General features: G+C 48.5%; 2 protein-coding genes across 4 annotated transcripts in view; one reads left to right on the forward strand and one right to left on the reverse strand.

Moving 5' to 3' along the window:
• The first annotated feature begins 1633 nt into the window (after positions 1-1633).
• On the forward strand, positions 1634-11727 carry CLDN11 (claudin 11). Of its 3 annotated transcripts, none has more exons than XM_051781759.1 (4): positions 1634-2106; positions 4813-4977; positions 10555-10719; positions 11225-11727. In XM_051781759.1, exons 1-4 carry the CDS (start codon positions 1881-1883, stop codon positions 11257-11259), a joined length of 591 nt encoding a protein of 196 aa, XP_051637719.1. In that variant the 5' UTR covers positions 1634-1880; the 3' UTR covers positions 11260-11727. The 3 variants fall into 3 exon arrangements, with proteins under 3 accessions (XP_051637719.1, XP_051637718.1, XP_051637717.1); XM_051781758.1 differs by having other exon boundaries at positions 1635-2106; positions 10555-10831; XM_051781757.1 differs by having other exon boundaries at positions 1636-2106; positions 10555-11727.
• Positions 11728-14468: 2741 nt separating this feature from the next.
• Positions 14469-26529, reverse strand: part of SLC7A14 (solute carrier family 7 member 14) — a 30419-nt gene continuing 18358 nt past the window's right edge. The window contains exons 3-8 of the mRNA XM_051781733.1: positions 25473-25709; positions 24501-24718; positions 22473-22619; positions 21158-21366; positions 19733-20610; positions 14469-18496 (exon numbers count right to left, since the gene is read on the reverse strand). Coding sequence (XP_051637693.1) covers positions 18174-18496; positions 19733-20610; positions 21158-21366; positions 22473-22619; positions 24501-24718; positions 25473-25709 — 2012 coding nt within the window. The 3' untranslated portion in view covers positions 14469-18173. The remainder of the gene's footprint in view (positions 18497-19732; positions 20611-21157; positions 21367-22472; positions 22620-24500; positions 24719-25472; positions 25710-26529) is intronic.

The following is a 26529-nucleotide window of genomic DNA, read 5'->3' on the forward strand; positions in this document are numbered from 1 at the left end:
GCAAATTAATACCTTGCAGCATTTTTAAAATACTTTTATTGTGCATTAGGATATACCTGCACTATCACTGTGTAAAATGCCTCTAACCTCAGCCTTGGGATGAAATTTGTAATCTCATCTCCTTCCAAATTCAGGAGGTGACACGTGATCCATCCAAAGCAAATGTGCAGTCCAAGAAGTGGAACAACACTAGTTTCACTCAAGAGAAGACAAGTTTATCTACTGAATAATAGATAAACAGGGATATTGTTTGGAGAAAGATAAAATCTATCTAGAATTGAACCCTAGGCAACATAAAAATGGTGGTTGGATGTAAGAACAACATGCTCCACTAGAAGTGGGTGCAGTAGAGGAGTAAGTTATGTAGGCAGCTGGAATAGCATCAGGAAAGTCAATTTTTCACAAAAATACCATAAACCAGGTATCACAAAAATCAAGGAGTAACCAACAATATAAAACAAATGTGAAAACAACTATTAAACTTCTATTTATTATAAAAGTTTCTCTTTAAAGATAATTTTCAGCTATTTATGTAGTAACTCCAATGTGTGGATGAAGCTTCGTGACAAAAGTGTGCCCTCAATGTCCTTGAATTTTGAGTCTAAGGAACAGGTGATAGATGAGGCTTAAGATGCTCTTGTTCATGTTTTTCACTTTATTTGCTAAAAAATGGGAAAAAATACCACTGGACGAAAGAGGATGAAGAGCAGGATATATTTCATTCCCGACACCTTAATCGCAGAGTGGAGCTTCCAGTATTTCTCACTAACAGCTCTAGGAGTGAATCAAATCCATTGTAGTGTCATTTTCTTGCCTCGTTTTCCTCCCCGTGCACCACAGACAGCTCTCCACTAGTGGTCCCTCCAGGCACGTGGCATCTGCCGAGATCCAAACCTTCCCCCGGCAAACCCAGCAGCGCTGGAGGAGGACGCACAGTGAGGAAATATCCTTAGGAGTGTGTTGGCACGCGATAACTCATTTATGTGTTGTGAAAATACAAAGCAACGTCAGGAAAATATCCTGCCTGCCTGCTTTTCCTGGTGCAGAACGAGCTGCAAAGTTTCCCTTCTTTTGTCATTTTGAAGCAGGCCGTTCCTGTTCTATCAAATACACTAAAATTTATATAATAAATTGACTCAGACTAAAAGTCTCAGTTAAAATCTGCTCATTCTATTTTGAGCGTTCAAATGTGGAAATAAGATACTGTTAAAAATACAGATATTTAAGACTCGGTGACTGTTAGTTAATACTTCTGAAAACCCCGGGTGCACCAGAGAATGCAGTGATGGGTCTTTTATATTTTTACAATTACTGAAAACACCAGGAAAGACCCGAGAGTGATTTTGTCCCTGTACTGCAGCCCTGCTGATGGCTTTGGTGAGATGATCAGTTCCACCTCTCCAGTAACTCTGTCCACCACGTTTCTTCCCTCATCATTCCACGAGGAGGTACCAGTGTGACCATTTGTCTTCAGCTCACAAACACTGCCTTAATTTTTCTCCATCGATGCTGAATTTTGAATAGTCAGGCTGTTTGCATTTGAATAAACCCCTCTGGTTTGTTTTTCAGGCACGGCTGGGTGTGATTGTGCATCTCCTCCTCTCCACACCCTCCTTCCCCTCGGACGCTCTGGATGAACTGGCAGAAGTTGGGGCTCCCTGCTCGCTCCTCCCATGTGTTGTGGGGCTGGAGGCAGCTCTGACCCCTCCCAGGGAGGGAGCTGGGCAGAGGCAGCCGAGTTCTTTCAGCAGAGCCTGATCAGGGACCTCATCCTGCCAAACCCCATCCCTCCTGCTCCCAGCAGCCAGGATCTCGCCGGGCGGCTTCGCTGAACCCCTGCGGGCACTGTCCTGTCCAGCTCGACCCACCAGGGGACAGAGATGGTGGCCACCTGCCTGCACCTGGCTGGATTTGTCTGCAGTTTTATAGGGTGGATCGGGGTGGTTGTGGCGACGGCCACCAACGACTGGGTGGTGACCTGCGGCTACACCATCACCACCTGCAGGAAGATGGATGAGCTGGGATCCAAGGGGCTGTGGGCAGACTGTGTCATGGCAACAGGTCTCTATCACTGCAAGCCCCTCGTGGACATCCTCATACTGCCAGGTACGTGTGTCCCATCCTCCCCCTTCCACCCAGAGTGAAGGGTGAAACCTTGCCCGGAGCAGCGCAGGTCCTGCTGCCAGAGGAGCTCGTGGTGAAGCTCCTTCAGCTTCATCAGCACAAGAGATGGTCCATTAAATACCCTAAAGAATGTGAATGATAGCTCTTAACAGGATTCCTATTGATTTATACCTGGTTTTAATCATACCCAGGTATCGTGTTATCTGTGGCTATGAAAATCCAGTTAATGTTTAATCACTGCTCTGAGTAAAAGCTCACTGTTCCTCTCATATCTTGTCTCTAGATTGCACTGCAAAACATACAGAGCACACTGAGGTGTAATAGAGTATTTCAAGAGGATGGTGAACTATTACAAACGTTAAGGCTCAGTTCCTTAAAGTGATTTGGAGCATAATGAATCTTTCAGCATCTATTATTAATGCTCCTATGGCTTTTAATCTTTTGGAAGATCATCATTAGTCTTGATGGTCTTGTGCTTCCCAAGGTTCTGAGGCAAGACAGAACTTTTACACAGCAAACAGATGTAACTATATTTAACTTGTCTTGATGTTTTTTAACGATATAGCAATTTTCACCTAGTTTATTACAAAGCAAAAATTAAGCAAGGTGTTTAAATAGCATTTTGAGCTAATTAAACCTGCCAAAGTCTAGTGAGGTCTGGTCCCTGTAAGTTTAGTTTGTGATCTTTCCCATTTCAATCACTGTTAACTCTGAAGTGCTTCATTCTCCTGTGCTTTAAATTGCAATTCCTATATCATGTCAGAGGTGCCTCTCCCAAAGCTGACAGCATAGAAATTACTATTCCTCGTCATTTTCTTTCATGTTTCTTGGTTTATTTGTTTAAACTGATGTGAAAATTATTTTACCAGAGGTAAAAGGGATTGTTCCTGACTTTCTCTCTGTTACAGAGCTTGGTCTGTGTCACACAGTGCTCAGCAATATTGAGTCTCTCAGATTCACTCCTGTTCTCCCTTTCTCTCTGTGTGTGTATACTTTTATTTTAGAGGGTTTACCTTTCTTATTACTCCTGTTGTTAAATCTGATCCAGCAGAGAAGTGAGTGTTTGTCCCAAAGAAACATTATTGAATGCAACTCAATAAATAGGTAAATGGGTCTTGCAGCAGCAGAGAGCAAGGCTTCCCTCCAGCAGAAACAAATTACAAACCAAGATGTTTCTGCTTGTAGCCTGTTTGATACCCACAGCTTGCCATGAGAGGGAAATTTATCCTGGTGAAATTTATCCTGGTGTGCCCAAGAGTCTTTCATGGTCTGAATCAAGTCTTTAAAATGAATTGTTGGTATTCTCGTTTAATTGGAAGTGATTGCACAGAAACCTCACTTGGCACTGCCATCACCTTTAAGGCCTTGTTTTACGCCCTGAATTCCTCAGGAAACTTTTTTTGTTAAGTTTCCTCTTGAAAAAAAATCAAGCAAATATTCAATATACAGAGAGTCTGCATTTCCAGGAACAGTAAGTCCTCATTCCTGGTGCCATACCCGTGTGTCAGTGGGACATGCTTGAGGCTCCAGTGTGCTGTTGTTGTTTGAGGCATCATGAAACCCTGTGTCTGTATCTGGCAGCTTTGTTATTGAGAGGGTACAAGGAGCCAGCACACCCGCTGAGACTGTCTCGGGAGCTGGGGAGGTCACCAGATACTGGGGCAAATCTGATACGGGTTCGTTTTCTTTTGTATATATACACTTTTATATAGTGTATATATACGTTGTATATAAAATAAATAAAATTTATATATACAGTCTACGTATGAATATTTTTTAAATCATATATTAGGATACACAAACCCTCTCAGAGTGGCAGAAATGCCACAGTCCTGCCCAGCACACACGTAGCCCCTGATTTCCTATTGTTTCTTGCTGCCTTGTGTGTAGGAACAGGCAGGAGAGGAGTGGGAGATGATGAAAAGCCAGGAGATCCTGTGATGTCTGTAGGGACCCAAAGGAATAACGTGGCCCTCAGTTATGGTAACTCAGGCAGCTCTGCAGAGTACAGTCACTTCTCCCTAAGGAAGGGCTGTGCCAGTGGTCAGCCCGAGCCATGGATCTCCTCTGAAGCCCCACAACCAGGCTGAGCTCCTGGGGTGCAGCGCTGGGATGTGGTTGAGGAATGTCCCTCCTCCTCCTCCTCCTCCTCCTCCTCCCAGGTCAACATTGCTCAGCACCTCAGGGCAGCTCCTCGTAGTATTCCACAGACCTGAGAGTTTCAGTAGTGGGTCTTCCACTATTCAGCCCTCTGAATGATGGGAGATGCTTTAAAACTTTAAATGCCTGTGTTTAACCTTGAAGACTGCAAATTCTTGTTATTTAATCAAAGCTCTTTCTACGAAAAGCTATAGGAAAACTCCTTCCTAGCCATTTCTTCTACTTTCCCTTCCCATATTTTCCAGCTCCATGATTTCTCAGTGTCTTACTGGGAAGAGCTTGTGTTTTCCAGGCAGTGCTATTTGTTTGTTGGAAAATTCTGAGCCTGCACATCCTGTACTCATGCACTGCCCACTGCACTGTGGCCTCGCCGCCTCACGCCTGGGGCGGGTTTAATGTTTACACGAGGGATGATCCCATCTCCCATACTCCATGCAAGTCTCAGGATCTAATCCAACAGGAGCCTTTGTCCAAAGGTCTCCTCTTGTGCCAAATAACCCAAATCCTCTTTCCTTGCCTTGCCAACAGGGTATGTCCAAGCATGTCGAGCACTGATGATCGCCGCCTCCGTCCTGGGCCTTCCCGCCATATTCCTGCTGATAACGGTCCTGCCCTGCATCCGGATGGGCCACGAGCCTGGAGCAGCCAAGTACCGGCGGTCCCAGCTGGGAGGGATCCTCATCATCCTCCTGGGTAAGGCACCTGCTGCGTATGGAGAGCTGGAGCTCTTCCCCTGCTCCAGGATGGCATGGTGTGGGCTGGCTGAGCGTGTTCACCTGGAAGGACATTTGTCCAGGCTGGGCTGACTCTGGAGCTCTCCAGCATCCCTGCAGTCTGTGGGGTGGACAAAAGGCACAGACAGGAGTGGGGGGACAAAGACAGGAGGCAGGGAGTGAAGCGGGGTGAGGGAGGAGGGATGGGAATCCCCCTGTGTCTGTCCTGTGAGTCCTCAGGCATGGCCTGCAGGCACTGGTTTTGCTGGTTCGCTGTGGAAGCCACGTTATTTTTGGAAAAAGATCTAAAGTACCAAGCTGCTTCCAGGGAATGGATGACCTTCAAATTTTCACAGGGCATTGCAGATGCAACAGGGTGAAATAAATGGAGGCGTGTGGGAAGGGAAAGCCCCTACTGAGCGAGGGCTGGTCCTGTGGAAGCAGCAGGGGAAGGAGTACAGAGTGGGCATGGACATGGGAAGAGGGCTGGTGTGTCCCCTGTGTCTCCCAACCCCCTCTGACCAGCCTAGTCCTTGGCCTCCAAGTTCCCCTGGGAATTTCTTCCCGCCCTCAGTGCTTGTGGAGGAGATTGTTTTGAGCAGCACAGACTGTGGAGCTCATTGTCCCCCATGCAACACCTGCATGTTCTTGAAGCCTCGTCATCTCAGCAACAGCCTGCGGTGCCTTGTTTTCACCCGTCTGTGTGGCAGAGGAGGAGGGGGGAGGGAAAGTGGCCTCTTTGTGTGGCTCTGCTGGTCGCTGGCAGCCAGCACTGACATCATGCCCGTCTTCTTTCTTCTTCTTCTCCTTATTTTTTTTCAAGTGGGCACTGAATATAGGCTGCACACTCAGAAGGGATGTCCCCTGGGTGCTCCTTCTATGCAAGTGATCCCTACTCTGGCCCCCTGTGGTTAGTACGAGTCCATACATCCCAATCTAAGGGATTGAGTCCAAGGGGCCCTATTAGTATCTGTAGGGTTTAGGGGCACATTATCGTGGTTGGAAGTCCTAAAATCAGCTTTATAGGGCCTGTTTTGAACATCCTAATCACAAAGAGCCACATTAGAGAGCTGTTGGAATGTGATTTTCATCCCTGTCCCGAAACCTTGAGTCACAGATTTGGGCTCAACAAAATGAAAGAATAAGTGGGGTTATTTTCTGCCTGTGAGTGAAACTTCAGTGCTGGGGGAGTCTGCCCAGGATGAGGAGGCCCAGCAGAGCTGCACTGTGTCACAAAAGCCAGGAGTTTCTGGTTCCAGCCAAGGAGAACCATGCTGCAGGTCAGCTCTGCTTCTATGGCTGCAGACATGGAGGCAGGAGGATTGTCCCTAAAAATCCCAAAGGGTAATGGGATGACAGGACCAGAACACATGTGGCAAATTGCAGTGATAATATTGGATAATGCTGCATTAGAACAAGTGAAACCCCTTATGCTGCAGTGTCACACCAGGATTTGGGTCTGCTGTGCCACTATCCTGTCTTGGTCGTGCTGTGGTGGGACACCAGGGAGGAGAATAGATGTGCAAGGATGATGGAGAGTTGTGGTGCTCCATAGGCCAGGCTCCCCTCTGCCTCTGAACATGGTTTTCCCACTAGGTAGATCCTGTGAGGAAAGGAAATGTTTTTTTAAGAAAAAACAAACCAACCCACATTTACTTTTATAAAGCTCAAATTTTTCCAGGCTTTTCAGCAAGACAGTCCCTTTGGAAGAAGAATAATATACAGAGCTTTGGACTTTGACATTGTTTAGGTTGATGAATTATCTGTTACTTGCAAAATGAGGTGTTACCATTCCAGAGCATTTAACAAGCACGGATCAGGCCTTGAGAGATATAATACCAACTTAAAATCCATTATATTCTAGAAGTAACATGCTCTGGACTGTTCTTATTTCCCCCTGGCCGCTGAACTCTCACTTGTGGTTTCCAGAACCTCACAGGCTCCAGACGTTTCCTCTTAGGAGAGAGCAAGTCCCAGAGCTCTGGCTAAAAGAAAACAACCCCCCAAACACTCCTTAACACAGCAGAAATGGGGAGTGGGAATACAAGCAGGGAAACTGGCCCCATGGCAAACTTCGCTTCCTTGGGGAAGGGATGGCAGTTTGTCACTGACATTTATTACAAGGGAAAATAGGGGTTGAAACACAGCATGGAGAAAAAAAAAAATTATATATATAAGAAGTTGAAAACTTGCCAGGAAAACAATGGGCTCAGATATTCCATTGATTTTTCTGTCCACTGATAATCGCAGGCTGCAGAGTGCAACCTGTGTACACGCCCTCCTATCCTGCTGCTGATGTGTTTATGGCTTGGCTTGATCCTATCTGACTGAGAGAATTGATTTATAGTTGAAAACAACCATCAGCAGAGGTTTGCTCTGAGCTGGCATGAAAACATTTCAAAGGCTGGTGTTGATGGAAAAACCCTGGCCCAGCCCGTGTTGTTGATACTTATCTGGGGTCCCCTTGCTGGTAACCAAAGGGGCATCTTCCTAATGGAGGAGAGAGACTGAGACACTGGAAAACACAGTGAAATATATATCAGTTAATGGGAATTGCTACTACAAAATGACCTATCAGCTATTGTGTACTAAACAAAGGATGTTAATGAGCTTTTCTGGACACTGCCTGAGTTTTACTTGTAAAACCATAGGTATCAAGAGAAAAAGATTACCTTGAGCATAGAACAAAAAAATTGTGGATATCTATTATTTCAACCAAATGCTTTGAAAGAGAAATCTGTGTGACTTTGAGTCAGCAACTCAGAGTAGTTAAATTTAGCTGTGAAAGAAAACTTCTTTATTCTGTAGAAAGCCTTAACTTACTGTTAAGGAATTTGGCAGGGACTCACTGTCCCTTGAGTTAGAGTAATCCTGCTCCCTCTCCCCCAGCTCTCCAAGTACCCTCTGTGCTTCTTGTTTCTGTGCACTTCCATCTGACTCAAATATTCCTGTAATGTAGAATATTAAGAGTTTCAGCTCAGCAGACTGAGCTACTGCAAGTTCACAGTCAAAAAAGGAGTTGGAAATGCTGGGAGCTGGAATGTCTCCCTGTGGATTCACAGGAATCTGGTGGAACAAGGACATTCATGCCATGCAGAGCTGAGATGTTTTAGGTAGAGGCAGTAGCTTCTACAGGATTGCCTACTCCAGATGCAAAAAGCAGGCAAGCTTTCCATACATGTGTGCTCCAAAACATGCCTGTTTTTTCAGCTAGCCTGGTTGTTCTAGTAGAATATATTCCTTCTGTTTGTTGAAGGACTTCCTTTTCTCCTAGGCTATATTGGCTACAGCAACTCTACTATCTGAACACTTTCTTATTTAGAGAGAGGCAAAGGGTATCTTGGCATTATCAGAAGAGAAGGGATAATAACTTCCATCTGCACTCCTTTTCCATGTAGGCAGCAAACTTGAAATATGCCCTAAAATGCCTTTTCCAATCCCTTTGGGTTCCTTGTCAAATCACCTGGTTTTTTTCAGCCTTTCCCTATGATACAACTAGACCAATATCTGAGTCCATGGAGAGGCATTCCAATTGCTGACTGTCCTTTTCCCATATCCTCGGAGGATTTACAGCCCAATCTCATCTGTGCAGAGCAATGAAACCCAGCCCTGTTCCAGGGCATCCCTCTTGCTCAGCAACAGGGTCACTGGTGACTGATGGCAGCTGGTGGCCTCCAAAGGCAGAGAGGTCAAAAGGACCCATGCAAAGTCCTTGGCTTGTGTTTCACAGCTTTCTGGTATTGTCAGCTCTAAAATAAGATGGGTTTACATGTAGTGGAGCCACACACACAAGAGATGCCATTGTGTGAGCATCCCTGAGAGCTCTTCTCACCCCAGTGCAAGTGTTTTCCTTGCTCCTGTGTTGTGGGGGAGGGTCTGGATAGATAAGGCTCTTATAGTCTATAGACAAAAATATATATATTTATATATATTTACTGCTGACAGAAAAAAGAAAAGATGATTGTGTTTTTTCGGACAACAAAGCAGCTTTGTTTCCAGAGCCCATTAGAATGCTTTGTGGATTCCCAACTGATACATTTTTGTTTTAAAGCATTGGAAGCTCATGAGCTGTTTGCAGGACTGCTCCACACGCAGGAGAAATGCTCTTTCCCCTCCCTGCCTTCTCCAAAAATTCCTTCCAAAGCTGCGGGGCCCTTGCTTTGAGGAGGCTCAAAATTATTACTGGCTTCATTAGCATCCTTCAAATGTTCTTCTCTCTTCCATAAGAAAATATTTTCTCTCACAATAACTGCAGCTTTGGGGATGGGTTTTCTGCTGTACTGGCCAGGAGCTATGGTTTGTTCTCTGCTTTAACTAAACAATTTTATTTTTAATTTCACCCCTTTCTTTTTCCCTCTTGCAACCTTAACTTTCTGACACTGCCTCCAGATACCTTTTAACACGGTCGGTGGAATCTGTAACGCTGCCACGGACCTGTTATTGTTTTGCTCTCATTCTCTGATAGCCACAAGGATGGAGTCCTGCACAGCTTGTCCCGGAGGCAAGTAAATATTGACACATTAATTCTTCTCAGATGTACAGGCCATCAAGGAGTATTGTTTTAGGACCTGCTCCTGGGAGGTGATTAACACCATCAACTCCCGTTGCCCTCGGTGCATGTGGGGACTCTGTGGGGACTGTCTCCCTCACATGTCACCTCACAGCACCGCTGCACCAGCATTCCTGCTTTCTGTGGGAAAAAAACTAGGCAATTTCAAGTAAAATGCAAATCCTACAGTCATTTTCTGACCCATTGTACACTCTAGGTAGACTCCTGTTTAGACCCTCCAGGTCTCACTTCTGTTCAACTCAGTAAGTTTCTGGACAGCCTTGCCAGGTTTGACCCCATCACTTGATAGAAATTTTCCATAGGGAAGCAGAATCTGCTTTCCAGAGTTGTGAGACATTTTCTTCTCCATAAAGAAATCCTGATAATGTTGAACTGCTGCTCATTTCACCTCTGCCCATTTTCTGCTCCTATTTCATAAGGCCCTACTCTGCCTTGCTGGGATATTTTGGTGACATTTGTGTGACCATTTAGTAGAGCCACTGCAATGATGTGGATTGACATGGGCTGAGGACACAGCACATGGGTCCGTGCAGAAACAGTGATTTAAATCAGGTGATTCTGGGCCACTGATTTTACTCTCTCACTAATGCAAACAGCTTTTGTGGTCTTGCTTCATATTTAACCTATTCCTAATTCTGCAGACCTCCAGAGCATCAGTTGCAGGGATGACTCTCATCCTTCCTCCTTAAAAATAACTCTAGGGGAACAAATCTTTTTCCCTTCTCATAAACATATCAGATTGTGTCAGGCAGCAGTTGTTTTTTCTTCTTGTTTGCTGGCTCCTGAGAGAGATGGCTGTTCTCTCTTGCTGTCTCTCTCATGAGGCCTCCGGCTCGGAGACCTCTTGGAGGGATGGGCTTCGTCTCTGTCCCCTGTCCTACAGAGCCTTCCTTCCCTTTTGGCGTGCTGTGTGTCCCGTGGTGGGGTTCCATGCTGGAGTCCCCTCCAGTTTGGAACCCTGACTCTTTGCTCCCCCTCTCTCCCCAGCCATGTGCGGTGTCGTCGCGACGATCTGGTTCCCGGTGTGCGCCCACCGCGAGACCACCATCATGAGCTTCGGCTACTCCCTGTACACGGGCTGGATCGGCTCTGCCCTCTGCCTCTTCGGTGGTTGTGTCATCGTCTGCTGCTCGGGAGATGCCCAGACGTTCGGTGAGAACCGCTTCTACTACGGCTCGGGGTCCAGCTCCCCCACCCACGCCAAGAGCGCGCACGTGTAACCGCCCCGGGGACGCCCCACGGCTGCCGTCGGATGCTTTGGCTGGTGGGTTTGTGTGCCCTGGGTTTGCTCCTACTGACACACACGGCTGTCAGGCTCCCAGGGGGAGATTTAGAAAAAGCAGCACAAATGTCTGGTAGTTTGAAGCATTATTCCCCCCCCATCTGTTCCCCCTTTCTCTAGAAAGACAGCTCCAGCCAGCCCTACCTCTTAGTCCCTCCCCAGTTTGTCCTTGACTGCCTGCCCTGTCTTCTTGCAGCCAGGATGACTCAGATGGTTTGGGGTTGTCATGTGGGTTTTAGGGTTTTTAGTTTATTTTCTAGCTCCCCTGATTATAGGAGAGTTTAAAGCAATAAAATGAGAGAGACACTTTCCCATTGTTAGAAGGACTCTGACAGCTTCTCCCCCCACCTCACTGTTTCCTTTCCCCTGCTCAAGGTCTCGGCTCTGGCACAGTTGGGGAGAGAGGATAGGGAGGAAGGCTGTCCTCTCCCACCGGGCGAATGTTTCTCTTTTGGAACAAGAGGAGGGGACTTTTCTGCCTTTCTCTGTAAATACTTTTGTATCAGTTTCATCATTTTAGTAACAGTATTTCCCCCACCCCCACAGTCATCAGTATGAAGGAAACCGAACCCAAAGGTCCTAATGACGCGGTAGATAACAGTGCCTTTTCAAATAGTTATAAATGACTTTGGGGGCTCTTATCCCCACCCTCTGGTTTAGTTTCTTATCTTTCTTTTGTACAGACCAGTTACTAAAAATGTATTTTTACATTTTTTTAAACTCCTCGCTTTCCTCCTCTAAGTTTGTGTTCTGTATTGCCTCGTTAAAGCACCACATTTTAACATGCAGTATAATGTACCTGTTACAATACAATTCTGGTGAGTACTGATGATGCCTTTGTACTTTCAGTGAAATACTGTACAATAAATAACAGAGTACCTGCAACCTCTGACTTCATTTTTTTTCCTTCCTTCCTGTGTGTTTCCATAGCTAGTTTTTCCATGACAGGAGTTTCCCAATGATTTTGAAATATTTTTTTTTTTTTTTTTTTGGTAGCAGTTTAGGATGAAAAATTCTGCTCTGCTGTGGCATTAAGTGGGGAATATTTAAAATATGAGTAATCTTCCTGCACGGAACTGACCATTATCTTATTCATCGGCTCTTTCGATGTTCCCAGTAGCAGCTTGTACCAGTAGTATCCACTTGTGGGATTCTTTATTATGAAGAAGACTTAGAAACTCCCCGAGGTGGTGGAGATGCACCCCCAGCACTGTAAAGTTGAGACCTCGTGTTGCTGGAAGGGCTCTCAACTAAAAGAAGAGTCTGATCTGGGGTCATCGCTCTGATTAAAACTCTGTAAGATCAAGATCTGACTCTGTCCTTACCAGAGGCTGTAGCAATTTAATTATGTTGATACAAAATCCCATCTGTTCCCAGAGATGTTAACTCAGTTCAAATAATTTGTGTAAGCCAGGAGAAGGAAAAGAGGAATAGCTGCTGTTCAGGGATGGGCAAGGAGAGAGCCACAGTGGAAAGGTGAGGGGAGGAGAAGGGTCTGAACAACCAAATTGTTTGGGGTCAGAAGAATAATTTGAAAACAAGGCTGTGGATTCGGGACTGTCCTTTCACCTTGATCTGCTTCAGTAGAAGCCAAATTGTGCAACACAGCCATGGGCAAGGATGTTACAGCTCCCACCTCCCCCCACCTCCCCGCGGGAAGCAGAGGCTGGAGCATCTAAAACGAGCCAAAGGGAGGCTGATTGTGCTCCACAGCGACCCTTTGCCTGCCTGGGCCAGGGATGGGCAGCAGCCCGAGCATCTGCCTCTAACGCCGCGCAGCCTTGAAGGCGGCTCTGTTGTGTGCGCTGTGCCTCGCCGCCGTGCTGTGCGATGTCCCCAGGGCGGGCAGGGCCGGTGGCAGGACACTTGTGCCCATGACATCACAGGCAGGGCACAGGCAGTTGTTGTACGCGCCGGGCGCTGTCAGTGCTGCCATTGATGTGCGGGTGCCACGGGCGAGGGGGCGGCGCACAGACGTGCCAGCTTGTGCGGGCTGCCCGGGGATTGTGGATTGTGCCCCGCGGACTGAGCCCCGGGATTTAACCCCGGGACTGACAGCGGCGTGGGAGCAGGACGCCGCTGGAATGCTGCCCCGCAAGCAGCCCTGGAGCAAAGCGGGAGGGGAACGCACAGGAATCCCGCTCTCAGATGCCTGAGTCGGGTCTTTGGCAAGGTGTTGGTGCTGCTGGAGGTGCATGGCCTGATGGGGAACGAGTCCTGCCAGGCAGCCCTTAGGGGTTTTTTCCTGTCCACATCCTTGGACTGCACCTTGTCCCTTCCAACTTTACCCGTTCTGTGATTCCATGATCTTCAGGCAGGTGGGGCTGAGGCCCCTTGGCAGGGCATGGTGCCAGGGCTCTGCTCGGTCTGCCCATGGTCACAAGTTACCGGTGTCAGACCCCAAATGCAACCCTTGAAAAGCCCTGGGTGAGCTGCTCAGAGGGAAGAAACTTTATTTCAGGGAAGAAAATAAAAAAAAACAAACTAAACAAAACAACCCCCCAGCAGTTGCGGGGAAAATGTACTGTCTGCAACTGTGGGGTGTGAGGAGAAGGGGCCAAGAATGTGACAGGATATTAGTGCTGGCACGGCAGAGGGGAAGTGTTCAAAGGAAGCACCAAGAACACTAAACTATTCAAGTTTTTAAAGGATCAAAGCTGAAATACCTGCTTTGTGCCCTCCCCAAACATGCTGCTCCCCTGTGGGCTGCCACAGGTGGGGATGGCCATGGCACTGTTGGCTCTTGAAGGCTTTGGGTCCTCTGACTCAAAGCCTCAAAACAGGATCAAATAGGATTGTCTTGAATGTAAAAACTGCTCCACACCGTGCCTACCATCGAGTCTGGAGTAGTGGGTGTGAGCTGTAGTGACCACCCCACTGTGGGGGTGGTGATCCCCAATGCCCAGTGGAGCTCTCCCCAACTCCACCAGGACCAGTTGGAGCTGGTGATCCCATCCCCATGATGGGAATGCACCTGGCAGCCTCCCCACTCCCCAGATAGCAAGGATATAAGGAAGAAGACCATGGGGGGACACTGGTGGCCCTGAGCACCCCAAAGAGGACAGGCAGCTGTGTCTTCACAAGTGAAACCTGGCTCCCGATAGTGCCGGTGCCTGTGCAGGGAGGGGACAGTGCTGTGACACTCCAGTTTCTCCAGGGAAAGGTGGGTGCTAGCAGCACCACAGCCAGATGGAAAGACCAGGTAGCTCCCCAGGGCTTCACACTGCAGTAATCAACCTCTGGTCATTAGCTTTAGGCTTTTTCCTTCTATTTTTTTTTTAATTGTGTAAACGGATAACCATTTTCTTTCACAACATTGCAAGTCAATACCAAAGTCAGCTCACTGAAATGGATCTTCTACAATGGAAATTTTGAAGCACTTAAGGCAAGATTTTGTTCATCTCTAGCTTCAATTTAGCACTGAAAAAGTATCAGACCCTCAGGTACTGATTGGGTTAACAAAATTTACATGGGAAATTTTCTTTTATTATTTTTTGGTTTAGTCTTTCATTTAAAAGATTTACATTACTATGGAAACTGATACTAAGACACATTTGTCTCTGGCTTTCTTTACAAATCCCTTAGTTCCTCTTTGATTTTTAAATGTAAAGGCACACAATAAAGCTTTATGCATTTATTAAAATATACAGATTTGGTAAATTTAGATTTTTTTTCTTAGTATCTTGATTATATATATGTATTATATGTATAGTTGTCAACAACACAATCATTTGAAAATAAAAATCACTCCATAACATATCTGCATATTTTTTTTCTTTCTCATGACACACTACAAGATCCCATTGTACAATGCACCAATGGGATTCTGGAAACCACAAAAAAAAATAAATGGATATAACAAACTGCTTTTAACAAATACACCAACTTCATACCAGAACTGCAGAGAATTGTTACACCAGAAAGTACCACCTGCAAAAAAAAAAAAGCAAGATATACATCAGAGAGACCAAACAAAACAAAGTGAAGGTCATTTACAAGCTGGATTTACAACATCCCACGTAGTTCAGGGTGTGATTTCGCTGCCATGTGGAGGATGCCAGCGTGCTGGGCCTCGGACTGAGGGGTTGTGATGGTGCAGAGTGAATTTGTGGAGGGGCTGAGATCTTATAGAGTTGGTCTGGAAGGTCTGAGGTATTTATGCTCAATCTGTACCATGCACTGGGCCCCTCAGGAGGGGTGGTCAGGCATGAAGGGGCTCTGTGCCTCTCACCAGTGGTGGGAGCGGGATGGTACCGCTCTGCCTGTGCCCTCGTGATGGTCAGGGATGTGAGAACATCCCTCAGGGCACCCAGGGAGAAAGGCTGGATTTGGGGTTACAGCAAAACAAGCACTTGCGCCTCTTGCAGCACCCAAGACTGTCCCAGGGGCCAGCGGTGCCCAGGGACGATGGACACACCTGGACATTTTGCCTTGGCAGCTTTTGCTCGTGCCCACTGAAGACCCCAACACTGCTACAAGAGACAGCACATAAGCTCCCAAATGGAGACTGAATCCACATATCCCCCAGGAACTGCCACCCGGAGCAGGGGGCAGGGATCCTGCTGTGAACCAGGCCTGACCCAGCCTGTGGCTTGGCCATTTCTCCTTGAACAGCTCCATTGGGTGGGATGTAGTGGGCTTGGGAAGAGGGTACAGCTCCCACCCCTGACACGGCGAGAGCTGACGGCAGCCCATCCGCACCAGACAGTGCTGTGGCATCAAATGCTGTTTCCTGGCAGTCCCAGGATGTGGCACAGCCATCCTGCCCCAGCACTTCCTCAGGAAGGGGAAGGAAGATGGGTGAATGGGAACAAGAGTAGCCAAAGGGCTTCACTCAATGCTTGGATCCAATGGAGAGGTTCCTACAGACACCAAAGAGCAAGGGGTCAAACCCCCACCAAATTATACGGCATAACTAGAGCAGACATGACGACAGACACTGGAACTGGTAACTGCTCTGTAGCAAGAGATTAAGGCTGCAAGAAGAATAACGGGCTTTGATTCAACAGGGTACTTGGGCTTGAGTTTGTGGCTCGGCAGATGCCTAAATACCGTGAGGAAGCAGGACAAAACGACTACCTGGGATATGGTACAGTACAAGAGCTGGTAGCAAAATAGCATCAATCTTTCTCCCTGAAAACGTAACGCCAGACCTGCGAGGTGCCATCTCTCTTGGGAGCTTCTAAGGCATTGAGGAGGAGAGCAGCCAAGCGTGAGTGAGTGGTGACCATTGCGAGAGGAGCTCAGCACCACCAGGAAGGTTTTCCAAGCTGGCCCGTGAGCGGTGCACACATTGCAAACAGCTTTTCGGTGGGACACACCGGTTTTCTGCTGTAGGAGCGTGGTAGGGGTGGGCAGCAGGAGGCAATGCCAGAGCAAAGCTTACAGGTCCATTAACCAAATCCTCACTCCCAGTCGGAAGCCCGCACAGAGGTCAAACATCCCTTGGCTTGCCCGCAGCGCTCCAGGTTAATATCTGCAGAATCAGATGCTCTTCTCCACTGGGAAAATGACTGTAGTTTGTCACTGTTTGGGATAGCTGCAGGGAAACTTCTGTGGCCCCAGGCAGAGCCTGTCCATTGAACCCTTGAGCTCTGGGAACAATGGGGGCGGACACACGTCCAGGCACCCTCTGCACCCAGCAGCCACTTACCCACAGAGGGTGCCAGGCAGGTGTTTTGGGGGCTGAGTCTCATTCAGTGAACCAAAGTGTTAATGGTTCTCAATATCCATGAGGATAAATCCATGTTGGAAACTCTGCCCCCACTGATGTTAAATTTTCCTCTGGAATGCCAGCAGCAGCACCTGATACCAGGGATTGGTCTAGGCTGTGCTGAGGAGCCCCACAGATGGATTCACCTGTGGCCTTCAGCAGCCAGGAGGAGGATGGGCGTTGCTGTCTGATGGGGTGCTTTTTTGGTTATTATTTATTCAATAAGATGTTCCTCCATTGCAGTGTTTTACACGAAGCGTGATGGGCTTCAGCACTGGACCTGCTGCTAATCACTGACCAAACCCCATCACTGCTAATGGTTCTGTGGGGACACCGGCAGCAGGGAATCTGATGGCACTGCTGGGGGCCATGGCCATGTTCAGGAGGTTTAACATCCACCTGCTGACCACCTCTGCCCTGCGAGCCAGCAGCTCAGTTTGGTTTCAGACTGAAATATGGACACTTAAGGAACGAGCAGCATTTCAGTGTTTTTCATACAGCACCCACCAAGCCAAAGTCAGAGGAAATGGTACAAGGCGGAGATGGCAGCAGGGAGACAGATTTCAGCTGCCAAGTCCTCTCTGCTCACCGCGTGTGGCCCAGCCCTGTCAAGGTGTGGCTGACCCAGGGACACTGCTGTTTTGTGAGGGCATGGATGCATCCCCGAAGCACTGAGGCCAGAGCGAGCACTGAAATGTGCCCAGCGTGGTGAGGGAATGACGGTGCAGTCATTTCTGCAAAAGACACAAGGTGCTGGAAGCAGCGCTCAGCCTCAGACAGGTGATGCTCAGAGCAGCAGCGCGTGGTCCTTGTCGACCATTCCTAAAAAGTGGGTTAGCCAAGAGTGAGTCACAGCCCTCACTGCAACCAGAAATGGGACCAGGGTCGCAACCACAGATTTGGGATGTTGGGCTGTGCTGGGACTTCAAGGTTGGACTAAGACATGGATTAATTTTGAATCCCTGTATTTGGGGTACTTGAGTTCAGGGTGTGGGGATGGACTCAGGGGTAGCACTGCTGTGTGCACCGAGTGCCTTCGCACCAGAACGGGCCACGGAAACACCATGTGACGGAAACAACCATCTACCTCTGAACAACTCCTGGGAAAGAGTTTGTCCATCTCCATTTTGTACCTATCCACATGCCCGCGTCTCTGGCTCAGCCGTCACTTTAGGTGGTTCAAAGGAAAAAAATACACATGCCAAGAAAGTGCCAAAAATGTAAGAGTGACATCCCACCGCTGTGGCCTTCGGGTGGACATTCCCCAGGGACAATTTGTCTTGTCCCCTCACGTGGCTCCTTCCACCTCTCAACACCCTCCCAGTTTGGCACATCTCCCACTCCACTGCCTCCACTGGTGCAGCTGGTGCCAGGAGATCAACAAGTGCTGGGGGATCAGCCAGCATTCACCGGGGCGAGACCCAACTGGTGGAGCTGGGATGGGCCACTAGTGATTTTGGTTCGGGGTCAACGGCAATCGCAGAGCGTGTCCCGAGGACCGGAGGTGAGCAGGGCGGTGGTGGAGGACCCAGGGAGGATGGGACAGGACGAGGGAGCCACAGGGACCCTTCCTCATGGTCTGGGTGGTGTGGCACCCCGCTGCCCGTCCCGCTACTCGGGCGAGTAGTCCAACTCATCGTTGGCAATGAGGGCCTCTGAAGGCGCTTTGTGCCTGCCTTTGCTTTTCGACCTGCTACTTGTCCGATGGCTTTCCTTGGCGCCCGCCATTTGCTGGTACGAGAAGCCCTTGTCCTCGGGAGGATCCCAGCCCGGGTAGCTCTCACCCTCGGGGGCGAAGGAGAAGCTGTCGTCTACAGAGAAGGGGTCGACGTCCACGTCATAGCGCTGGTAGGTGCTCTGGTGCAGGGCCTCCTCCCGGGCGCTGATCTCCAGAGTGCTGTTCCACATCCCGTAGCCAAAGTAGATGAGCAGACCTGCGGTGGGTGAGAGGGAGAGGGTTGGACCCCAGCTAGCTACTACCCCTACCTGATCCCACCCTCCTGCACCAATGCTTTCCCTGAGCACAAACGTATCCAGAGATCTCATTTCCAGTTGATCCTGGGATTAACCTACACCACAGTGTGCACAGAGAAACCCCAGGCTTCTCCACGTGCTGTGGACTGACCACAGGGGACTGCTTGTGATGTTAAATCAGGACCACACATCTCTGCCAGAAAAAACAATGGGATGTGCCTCCTCCAGCACACAAACATCTGTGGATGGGCTGCTGGAGCCCATAACACCTAATGCAGTGGCTTAATTGACTTCTTGCCATTGCTGGCAGCTGAAGAGGTATTAGATGTATCCACAGGGGAAAGTACTTAATCACAGCAGATTAAATTGATGCTTCAGAGTCATCTTTGCTTCTAGGTAGAAGGGCTTTCCCTGGATTTACAGCTTCACCTATCACCTTCAAGGGCCAAAAAAGCACCGAGTATGGCTTTGCCAGCCCATACAGTGCAGGTGGCAGCTCCTGCTCAGTGGCTCAGCATGGAAGAGCTATGAGAGCTGCCTATTTCTCTTGGGTTTGTGGAGTAAGTGGGTTGCAATGTAAAGCAAGGGAAACTATGGTTATGCTGGACTCCTGGCTATGCGTCAGAAAGCCTACATTTGGAAAAACAAGGGTCCACAACAGAGCCTGTGAGTCCTAAGATGCTCCTGCCACATAGTTAAGAATTTAGACAAGAAAAGGAGATACATTCTACAGGTCCCCTGGTTCTGTCTTCCCCACGGCTGTTGGGGTTGGGCAGCTCCTGGCTTTGGAAACACAGTGCTGAGATATTGGTGTGGGCTGCTGAATTGCTCAAGTGGGTGCACTAGCAAGAAAGCAGGCTGATATCTGTATGAAACCTGCCTGCGAGGCAATTTCCAGAACCTGCCCACCTTGCATCAAAAAAGCCATCAAAATAGTCACCTTTGCATGGAGCAGTTTGCTTCCATCAAACTGACATTTCCTGGAGGTGTAATTTTCCATTTAGATGTGGTTCAGGGGCTTGATAAAATGAGGTCTCTAAGAACTTCAGGATGACAAGGGGCAGATGAAAAGGACTGGGCATGTCCCAGCTGAAGAAGCCTCAGTCTAAGCACTCTAATTAGGGAAGTTGTTATTATTAACAACTTTTTAAAAAAGTGTCAGTTAAAATATTAAAAAAAATGAATCTGGGACTCACCCACAAAACACCAGACAGCAAATCGGATCCACGTGACCGTGGAGAGCTTCAGCATGAGATAGATGTTCACCAGCATAGCGAAGGCAGGGACGAAGGGCAGACAGGGTGCCATGTAGGGCAGCTTCTTGGGGTTTTCTGGCTGCTGCAAGATCACGAACACCAGCACAGCGATGAGCAGCACCATCAGCACGACCAGGAGGACAGCCCACCAGCTCTGCTCGGAGATGTAGTCTGCCCCGAAAATGATGAAGGAGCAGAAGATGAACATCAGGACGAAGAGCAGGAGCACGCAGGTGGTGACCGTGTGGCCGGTGGCTGCTGTCGGACGGTCCATCTTCCCTGGCAGCCCCAGGTGGATCCGCATCGTGTAGTATCGAGGGCCAATCAGCTTCTTCAGCTTGATGAGGTAAATGTTCTCAGACTCATCTGCCTCTATTCCCGAGGTCATGTCGACCGTGCCATAATTGGGGTGATTCACGTTGTAGGCGGATTTGTCGGATTTCCCAATCAGCATCTCGTTATCCCCCAGCGATGGCAGATTCTTCGCCCCGCACGTGTTGGTCGGTGGGCCGGAGAACTCCTCTCCTTCGCTCCCTGGGGAGCAAGCTTCCTTCTCACAGTCAGCCAGGATGCCCTCCTTCTTCTTGGTGTGCTCCTCGGAGAGGAATTTGACAAAGCCGTCGATGTCGCTCTCGGGCTGGTAGCGGAGGAGCAGGACGCAGACGGACACCAGCGTGTAGGCGAGCAGGGTGCCGATGGACATCATTTCTATCAGGTCCCGCAGGCTGACTAGCAAGGAGAGCAGCGCTGCGAGGAACCCGGAGACGATACAAGCCACCACGGGGGTTTCCGTGTAAGAACTGATGTGGGACAAAAACCTGGAGCAAAAAAGAGTTGCCGGAAGTTAAAATTTCACATCGCAGCAGTTCTCTGCTGCAATAACCCATCCCCAGCTAGAAGGGACAGACTCAGAGCTGGGACCCCTTCAGCTCTTGCTGCTTTTTGGAGCTTAGACTCCAGAAAGCTGGTGACTGGCAGTACTGCTGAGGCTGGATCTGGAGTTAGATCTAGGTCTGAGCAGCTCTGGAATGGGCACTGGAACACTTGCAAATAAGTGCCTATATTTTATGTGTATAAGCTGATCTCCTTTGCAAGTAACTCTGGAATTAAACTCTCATCCTCACATAAGAGGAACCTCCACGTACCAGCACCAAAAGAGAAACTTCTGGGTAGACCACTCCTGATATTTTCCCCCCAGGCTATTGCTTTGGTGTGTGCCCTGCTCTGCAAGCACTGAGTCACTGTGTGCCCATTGCCCCCTGCACCATCGGGGTGTTGGGGCACAGGACAGCCCCCATCCCCCTGCACAACTCCCCTCCAGATCCCAAGGGGCCAAAAATAAATGCCAGTATGGGCATGACTGACCTGAAGAGCAGCCCATCACCAGCCATGGCATAAATGACTCTGGGCATTGGGAAGAGGGAGCCCAGCAAGCTGACGGTCAGTCCGGCCACGGACCCGATGGCAACAATGAATTTGGCCGCGTAGAAGCCATGGACCACAAACATTTCCATCAGTGGGGACTCGGTGTCGATGGCATCGTAGGGCACCATCAGCGTGAGGATCATGCTCACCTGGGGAAGGGGAGAGGAGTAGGACAGAGGTCTCAGCAGCAGCTCCAGGGGACTCTCAGGGTGTGGGGGCTGCTTGTCAAGGGTGGAAACCCAAAAAATTTCAAGTCTGATTGGGATTGTACTCCTATGTCCCCTGTGGAGGGGATGTAAAATGCTGGAGGCTAGGATTGTATGTGCTTTGTTGTGGGGTGGTTAATCCAGAAAACTGTGGGAACTTGGTCCCTGCTATTCAAAGGCAGGAAAGGGACCCTTGAACCTTGCTGTAGTGGTGATGCAGGAGTCAAGTGGGACTGGTTTGACTGGTGGGGCTGGCAGGGTCACTAACACTCTTATTGGCCACGTTCCACTGCTGGGACAGCGCTACCTGAGTCATGCACTCCTAATGGGATAGACCTCAAATCCAGATTGCATTCCTTTGGGAAACACTCTGATCCTATTTGAGTCAAAGAATTTGGTTTTGCAAGAAGCTTTCTTTGAAATTATCAGAACAATATTTTTTTCTCCTTCATGACTCAATCTTACTCCCTTACAGGGAAAATCCCTGAGTACAGACACGCATTTATTGGGTTGCAGAGCAGCAGAATCTCTCACACAGCCACCCCTGCCCATCCCTTCCCTCCCTTGGACCCTCTCCCATATCTCCAGCAGAGGCAGTGCTGCTTTTCCCATAAACACAGAGAAAGGATGCTGCAATGCTGCTTCTCCTTCTGCTTTCCTGCACTCCTGGATGCAAAAATAGCTGTGGGTGGGGATGAGGAAAAAGAAGTCTGCCACATGTCCCTGCAGCTGGAAGAGGGGTCTTGTCAGGTGACAGGAGCCTGGGGACAAACCAGGCCATGGCCAAGGAGCCTTGGCAGGTACTGCAGGCACATGGAAACAAAGCTGATGTCAGTTCCTACCAAGGAAAGGGACCTTGTCCAAGGGTCAGACTGGCACCTTGGCTCACCTCACCTCAGACTGGAGAGGGGAGCTGTGCAGATGCCCAGAAGGGACTCACACTGTACATATATATATATATATATATATATATATATATATATATATGTAAAACATGCTTGCATGCATATTTTTGTACATTGCTGTACACCTGTATAGGTGTTACTTACAGACACATATGCTGTCAAGCACGTGACCAGTGAGGCTGTGATGGCGTAGGGGATGGAGGTGTTGGGATTCTTCGCTTCTTCTCCCGTGGTAGCGATGATGTCGAAGCCGATGAAGGCGTAGAAACAGGTCGCAGCCCCTTTGAGCACCTGCGTGGAGGATCAAACTTCTGGGTGCCAGGAGGGAGGCTGGCACCCAGCCAGGGAGAGGGAGCTGAGCAAAAACTGCAGGAGCCCAGTTCTGCTCCTTGTCTGAGCTAAAGGATGAGTGAGGGCAGGTCAGGGGACACACACATAGAGCTGGGGACCGACCCTGGGAGCACCCCTAACCCAGTGATCTGGTCTGGGGGAAAGATTTCCCTGTGTGTCCTGAGTCACTGGAGGCACCTGTGACTCATGGCACACCACAAACCTGTGCACACTCAGGGCCCCAGCGGCAGAGGAAAACAGTCAACCAATTTCAGGTTTGCTTTCACAATCCTCCACCCCAAATCCGTTTACATTAGTAGGGATTTGGAACATGTTTACACGTTCTGTGTTAGCACGATGTCTCATGTGGCAGCAAGAGCCGTTAGCAGAGGAAGCAGGAGAGAGCAGCAGCAATCAGATGTGTGCCGCTCTCCAAACAACCTCTGTTTTGCTTGGAAGCTGCAGACAGGTTAGGAGCACACACTGGAGCCCTTAGATGAGGAATTATTTGTACTTTTTAGGGTTTTTTTTAATGTGATTTTTTAAAATATACAATACTAGCGAGGACATTTATAGGAAAGAAATGCTGAAGCAGGGTAAAGACTGCCTGGCTGTGAGTGAGCTGATCTGGACTTGTGAAACCCTTGCATGCATCTAGATTGCTTGCTGGGCACCACCTGTCCATCACATCTCTGTCATCTCAGTGTCTGGTGATAGGGAACACAGTAAAACTCACCTCTTTTAGGGACTATCTGTAATTACCTTTTTAAAGTATCCTCTATACTGCTGGTGATCTCACACCTCTGCTTGGTGGATTTACTTTTACAAACAACTTGTGACAGAATCAACCAGCTGAACATGATGGGACCACCCTATTGGGTTTGATGTGTTTTGGATATGTACCTTTTAAAATTATGGGTTTTTGCTCTCAACTTGGTGACCTGAATTGGAGCAAAACAGATGTTTTCTATTTCCTCTTTTTCACTCCTGTTGTATGGCACAAAAAGCCAATCACAACCCAAAGGTAAAGATGACCTCCGGTCTCAAGTGAGCCTCAGTGCTCTTCTCACTGTTGTTCTCTGGCAGAGAGGTATTGGTTTACTGAAGGGAGGTGCAGGGACTGTATGGCAGCTTGGGATCCTTTCAATAATCAAGATTCCTGGTTTACTTTACTTTCTTGCTTGTTTTTCTGCACAAAACCCCAATGGAGTCGAGCAGTGTAAATCTGAGAAATTATCTTGGGTTTAGGCCAGCTGAGATATTTTCAGTCTCTGTTCATCCTTGGATAAAAACCAGTGCAAGCAAGTTAAAAAAAGCCAAATATGTCCAAATTCTCAGTAAGCTATGAGGGAACGTCCATAAAATAAGTACTGGCAGGTGGCATTATGAAGTGCTCAAAACAAATGCTTGAGAACATTGTTGTTGAAAAGCAGCCAACACAAGTATCTCCCCACTCCACAGAGGCTGAGCCAGCTCCTCTGGAGCTCCCTGCCTCGGATGGCCACAGCATTTTGCTCCATGGCCTGACAATTAGTGGCATTTCCTGGGGGATGCTTTCATGTGGAGTTTGGCTCTCCGGGAGGATGTTTTGGAGAAGTTCTGGGTTTATGCTAAGAGGTATCAGGAGATAAAAGCAAAGCATTGCTGTAGTCTCTGGATTTGGCAGAGCGAGCTGGTCTGGATCCAAGCCTATAGGCCTGGGATTTGGAGGTCCCTGGCCAAAGCACAGGTGGGTTTAGCAGGGCTGGGGTTTGAAGGGTGCAGTGGAAGCACCCCATGAGCAAACCTGAGTGTGAGGCACAACTTGGGTGCTGCGTGTCCCTCCATGTGCCCAGGACTTACCCCTGGCCATCCAAAGGGCAGGAATTGCCCTTCAGCCCAGTTGTCACTTTTGATGTAGAAGAGTCCAGCAATCATGATGAAGACCCAGACTGCCAAGTTAATGACATTGAGCACATTGTTCAGCCCCACCGAGTTCTTCACCCCCATAGCCACGATGATGGTGACAATGACAGCAATGACCAGAGCAAGAAGGTCAGGGTATGACTCCTCTCCTTTCCCTAGGTGAGAGAAAAGAGATGTGTTACTCTCCATCCACAGCATCGCCAGGAACTCTGTGGGGTAGTGGGAGTTTTAAACACTTTCCAGACCTTAAAGCTTTGCAGAACCCACTGGTCTCATTGCAAAGGCAGTCTCTAGATGCCCTCAACTCCACCAGTTAAAGTTATTTAATTAAGGTGATAAATCTTGATGCCTAAAGACACTGTTCAGAGTTTTGGGAGAGCAGCAAACAAGTGATCAGGTCCCAGTTTGCATAACATGTATCTGCCAAATACTCATTAAAAATCCATCAGTCATGAAGTTTTCATGACAGGTACAGGACATCTGGCTGGTTTACTTACTGGTAGAACCCATGGACTGCTGCTGGAAATGATGGTCATGCAGGATCACCACAGCCCCGAGTTTGTCCATGGCAGTACCGCAGACACCAGCTTGTTCTCTCTACCAAAATTCTGTGTGTGCCCCAATGGGACTGAGCACAGTGTTTGCACTGGGTGAAGTGTTTCTGTGCTGTCACTACCCTTTGACATTTGACTGTTTCTGTGCGTTTACTCCAAATTCCAGCTCATCCCGAAGGGGCTCAAAGTATCCCGTATCCCATCTCCTCAAACCCTGCCTGCGAACCCGGCCGCCGAGGCAAAGTAGCAGAGCCAGACAGACGGTAAATAATGAATGAAGCCTAATATCCATGTCTGACTTTTGACGAGCTTCCAATTGCTTTCCAGACCCCCATTACGCGGAAGCGCGGCGTACCCAGCCCGTTCAGCGTCCCAACGCTGCTGATCATCCAGCGGCTGATGGAGTGGTTGGCCAGCGAGTCGAACATGCTGCTGAGGGCGCTGGCCCCCGCGGCCGTGCCGATCAGGTACTCCAGGATGAGGTTCCAGCCGATGAAGAACGCCACGAACTCCCCCACGGTCACGTAGCTGTAGGTGTAGGCAGAGCCCGTGGTCTTGGGGACGCGCACGCCGAACTCGGCGTAGCAAACACCTGGTTGGAAGAATACGAAGAGAGATAAGGAAGATGTGCTTGGAAAAGGAGGAAGTAAAACTGCCTTGGTGGCACCTCCCAGGAGGTGCCAGGAGGTGTCAGGGCTGCAGTCAGCATCAGGAGCCCAGAGACATTGCAGGGGACCATGGTGACCCTCCATCCTCAGTTTCTTGGCTTGAAAACCAGACAAATTTCCACTAAAATCAAGTTGTGATGGATTTTTCTTTTTTTCTGGGGAGACACAGTTCAAACTAGCTAAATGTTTACATGGGATCCTGGACTGGTGTTGCCCTGATCGAGATGCCACTGAAGAGCCCACATGAGGCTACACCTCTCCCTGCCCCAACCTCCCAATCTCCAAACAACTATTACTGTGTTGTTTGCCAGATCCAGGCACGAGCACTGTCCTGATCATCCCTGCTCTTGTTCATGCAAGAGGAGTTTGAAGACATCTCACATAGAGAACATAAGTTATTTTAACACTTAAAAAATGTTATATTTAAATCTTCTAAAGAATAATTGCAAAACTAACTGTGCAGAAGAAGAAAAGAAAAGCAAAAAGAAGTGTTTAACTGGAACTGTTTGGGAGGAGAATTCAGTGGACATTAATACCTTCTGAACTCCTTGTGCGCTTGCTATGTCAGGATAATTTTTAATAAAAACTTGACCCTGACACATTGATGTCTTAAAACAATCATTAGCTTTTATTTAAAAGGAATGGATGGACTTACTTATAAATTCCCCAAATATTAGTCAGGACAAGTGCCAGAAGGGCACACAGTGTCTTGCATGTTTAACACTGATTAAGTCCCAAAACCCC

This window comes from Manacus candei, unplaced genomic scaffold (genome assembly GCF_025592945.1).
Source record: "Manacus candei isolate 608988 ecotype Guabito, Panama unplaced genomic scaffold, ASM2559294v1 h1tg000015l, whole genome shotgun sequence".
NCBI lineage: Eukaryota > Metazoa > Chordata > Aves > Passeriformes > Pipridae > Manacus > Manacus candei.